Consider the following 3480-nt stretch of genomic DNA (forward strand, 5'->3'; position numbering starts at 1 on the left):
GATCGTATTATGACATCAGTATCCGCTGCCTACACTTACTAGCCCAGTTCAGTTGCTTCCGCCCCGTCATCTCCGCAGTGTATCCGCCGCCTATACTTACTAGCCCAGTTTATTTGCTTCCACTTCGTCATCTCCGCAGTCCGCCTCCTGTCCCTACTCTTGTCGGACTCCTATCGGACTTCCGTATATAAACCCTACCTTACAGTCACATAGTTCTCCAGTTCTGATATCTCATTTACCCACTCGACTACTCAGCACTCAATCTATCTGACTTCTCTGCCAACCTCCGTCTGATCTCCGTCCGACCTTCCGACCGGACCTCCGACCTCCGACCTCTGACTTCTGTTCTCGTCTCTGTTCCTTACTCTCTGCTTGACTCTCTTATTCGTAGCTTGCTCCGGTATAAACTCCGGAGCCTCTTGTCGGACTTCCGCAAATTGAAGACATCGACGACTCTTCGGGCGTTGGTCAATAACTTCGCCAAAGTCTTCGTTCCCGCGCACCATCGGACTTCGGACTTCGGACTTCCCTTCGGAGTTCGACTTGTGCGCATAGTCCTAACAGCTACTTATAGACAATAACTGAGCTGGTAGACATCGAAGATCTACCCCTGTTCATCCTTGCAATGTATGACCGTGGTATCTCAGATGTTACGGCTTTCATTGAGAAGCACATCAACTACCACATCATGGGTGCAGCGGATAACAAGGACTCTCTACCACCTGCCAAGTTCAACAAGCGGAGGTTAGCTCAAAAGCTATTCCGTCTGCGCTTCAACCGGTATTTGCATGGCCGGGGTTACCCAAACCATCCAGTACTTAGCCTGCTCAAGACTGGCTGACTCAGCGCTGGGCAGTTTGCTGCCGAGGTATGTTGAGGTTTGCTTCTGACTGGACATTTGCTCACTCTTGGTACAGGCCACCTCTTCTACAGTGCGGGCTACCACTTTGTTGAAGGCTGTCACCGACTCGTCAATGGTACCTGTCAATCCATACTGGCAGATCCATGTGGGTACATTTACACTGCCCTTTGTTACTGCTAACCAATTTTGTTAGATCGGCTTCCAGGTTCCCGAAGATGTCAAGCAGAAGGGTGCATTCTTCAAGATTGCCACATGCACAGGCAACCTCACAGTCATTATGACTCTGGATTTGATTTGCATGTTGACCCATACTCCAGCATCTGTGGAGGAGGTGACCGAGTTTGATGCTGTTGTGCACCAGATGCTATATGGTACTGCAGGTGATTATTCGGTGCTCTAGGTCAGCATTTTGGTGTGTATTATGGGATTGTAATGCATTCTGGAATTTCTACACAAGCCCAATTCACATTTTCCGGGGTGCTCGGCATGTCAGAACAATCCAGAATGCTCACTCCCCGCACCCGCATGTGTTTCTGCAGCATTTTCCAGAGACCAGGCTGCAAAGTGCCAGAACCCTAGCACGATCTGGATTTCTGTGCTGCAATGGATTGTCGCATTCCTACGCATGCCCAATCCACAATTTTCGGGGTGCTCGGCATGCCAGAACAATCCTGGACACTCACTCCCCGCACCCACACACATTTCTGCAAACTTTTATCACCAGCATAAATTTATCCTGTTCTGCTAGTGTTCCATACATGCATTTCATACATTCTCTATCTATAGCCATCCTTTGCCAAGGCACCCGTGCTACTGGAAAAACTGTAACACATATTAGAACTTAGCCAGCCCCTGGTAAGTGGTTCATGGAATACATACCATACTGTAGCCCTCCTTGTTGCGCATATTCTTGATATAACGCTCGACAGCACTCACAGTAGCTGTGACTGCCATCCGTTCCCACACAAACTGTGGACCCGGAGCAATAGCACTGGGTGGTTGAAGGACATCATCCCGAAACCAGCACTGGAGGATCTGCCACAGAGTATCCTCCTCGTCGGTCCGCCGGAATGCGCCTTGTGCATGGTGTTGAAGAGCACTGTACGCCTTCTCAGTGCTGTGATAAAATGTACGCCAGTTCAACATGGTCTTCCATGCTGGACCACCGAGCCAACTGAGGAGTACCTGTGGAGAGATCTCGCAGCCATCCAGAGTAATGGGCTTGGGCGCATTCGCAGCCATGCCAACAGTACTGCAGATAGTGTGCCAGTCCCGCACCTTCATCCACTGTTTGTAGGCTGATTTGTTATAGCCTGGGGCATCCCACTGCTGATAGCAGGCTCGCTGCACAGCCAGATACCGTTCAAGTATAGTGGATGGATTGGTGGTCTACAGGAGAAAGTTTGAGTATGGATCACTAAGTGCGCAACAATGGTGCTTACAGGGGGCAAGCCAATGGCTGCCTGAGTAGGCAGTTGTGCATATCCTGGGTCAATTGCTCCAGGAGCAATACCCATGTTCTATGTATCACTATATCAGTCACCATCCGCAGCTACAATTTTGAGATCGAAAGTACCAGAGTAGTATTCTGTGGTGGCATAACAGCTGACAATAACAGGGACCCAGTCGGTCCAGCTGCTGGTTCAGGGCTGTCTGCCCGCTCGGTCTGCGCATATGAACCAGTAGAAAGCACAGATGCCCCACGCGAGTAGCCGAATGGAGCAAGAGGCAGATCCAGAAACCCCTCGCCTAGACCGAAGGCAGGAGACAATGGAGAATGATACACAGGTGGGGCCTACAAGACATTACATTATTACTAAGCATTGGTTGAACCTTCAGCAACATACCTGTATGTCATCCTCATGGTCTACATTTGTCTCTGATGGCTCGATGTCGTACATCTTTGCCACCATCTGTGACAGAATCTCAGAATCATCATCCTGCGATCCAAGGCTAGACAGTGACTCTGTAGCAATGTCTCAGTATTTCCAGGGCTGTGGGCTTTATTGACATACCTGAAGGAGAAGCAGACATTGGGCCAATTGGAGGTATTGTGCAGAGTGTCAGTGATAGCTCGCAATGTGAAGAGAGCAAACTCGAAAGTGATAGATCATAGCGATAAGGCTGCTTCGGAGCCTATAGTCACTAGTCACACTCCATGTCACAAACTACCTTTCACAAAACATAACTACTGTAGTAGATTGTTGCTTCTAGGCACTCTCTATACCTAGAGACACTCCAGATTGTGCGAGGGTTCCAGCACTCTGCAGCATGCTCTCTGGAAAATGCTGCAGAAATGTGTGCGGGTGCAGGGAGTGAGTGTCCTGGATTGTTCTGGCATGCCGAGCACCCTGAAAATTGTGGATTGGGCATGCTTAGGAATGCAACAATCCATCGCAGCACAGAAATCCAGATCGTGCTAGGGTTCTGGCACTCTGCAGCCCGCTCTCTGGAAAACGCTGCAGAAACGCATGCAAAGTAGACAGTGCCTCACATTGGTATAAGAGCAAACATTGGCTTGCAAGATACATTTCAAACAATCAGAACTTGTCCATATCCACTCCTTCATCAGTGTCATATCCTCCTTCACCCAATATCCTCCCGCATCTCTGCACTGA

General features: G+C 49.4%; 2 protein-coding genes across 2 annotated transcripts in view; one reads left to right on the forward strand and one right to left on the reverse strand.

Annotated features, from left to right (window-relative positions):
- Positions 1–1262, forward strand: part of L226DRAFT_523813 (uncharacterized protein) — a gene marked incomplete at both ends in the record, with an annotated part of 5387 nt that extends 4125 nt beyond the window's left edge. Inside the window, 4 exons of the mRNA XM_067678846.1 lie at positions 648–744; positions 847–868; positions 918–1007; positions 1056–1262. Of these exons, the coding sequence (XP_067534276.1) occupies positions 648–744; positions 847–868; positions 918–1007; positions 1056–1262 (416 nt within the window). The remainder of the gene's footprint in view (positions 1–647; positions 745–846; positions 869–917; positions 1008–1055) is intronic.
- A 410-nt stretch (positions 1263–1672) lies between these two features.
- Positions 1673–2896, reverse strand: L226DRAFT_571982 (uncharacterized protein; the record flags this gene model as incomplete). Its single annotated transcript, XM_067684626.1, has 6 exons — positions 1673–1684; positions 1742–2251; positions 2305–2382; positions 2439–2657; positions 2710–2828; positions 2878–2896. The coding sequence occupies 6 exons, from the start codon at positions 2894–2896 to the stop codon at positions 1673–1675; spliced, it is 957 nt and encodes a 318-aa protein (XP_067534277.1).
- Between the last annotated feature and the right edge of the window lie 584 nt (positions 2897–3480).

The sequence above is a fragment of the Lentinus tigrinus genome (genome assembly GCF_003813185.1).
Source record: "Lentinus tigrinus ALCF2SS1-7 unplaced genomic scaffold L226scaffold_16, whole genome shotgun sequence".
Classification (NCBI taxonomy): domain Eukaryota; kingdom Fungi; phylum Basidiomycota; class Agaricomycetes; order Polyporales; family Polyporaceae; genus Lentinus; species Lentinus tigrinus.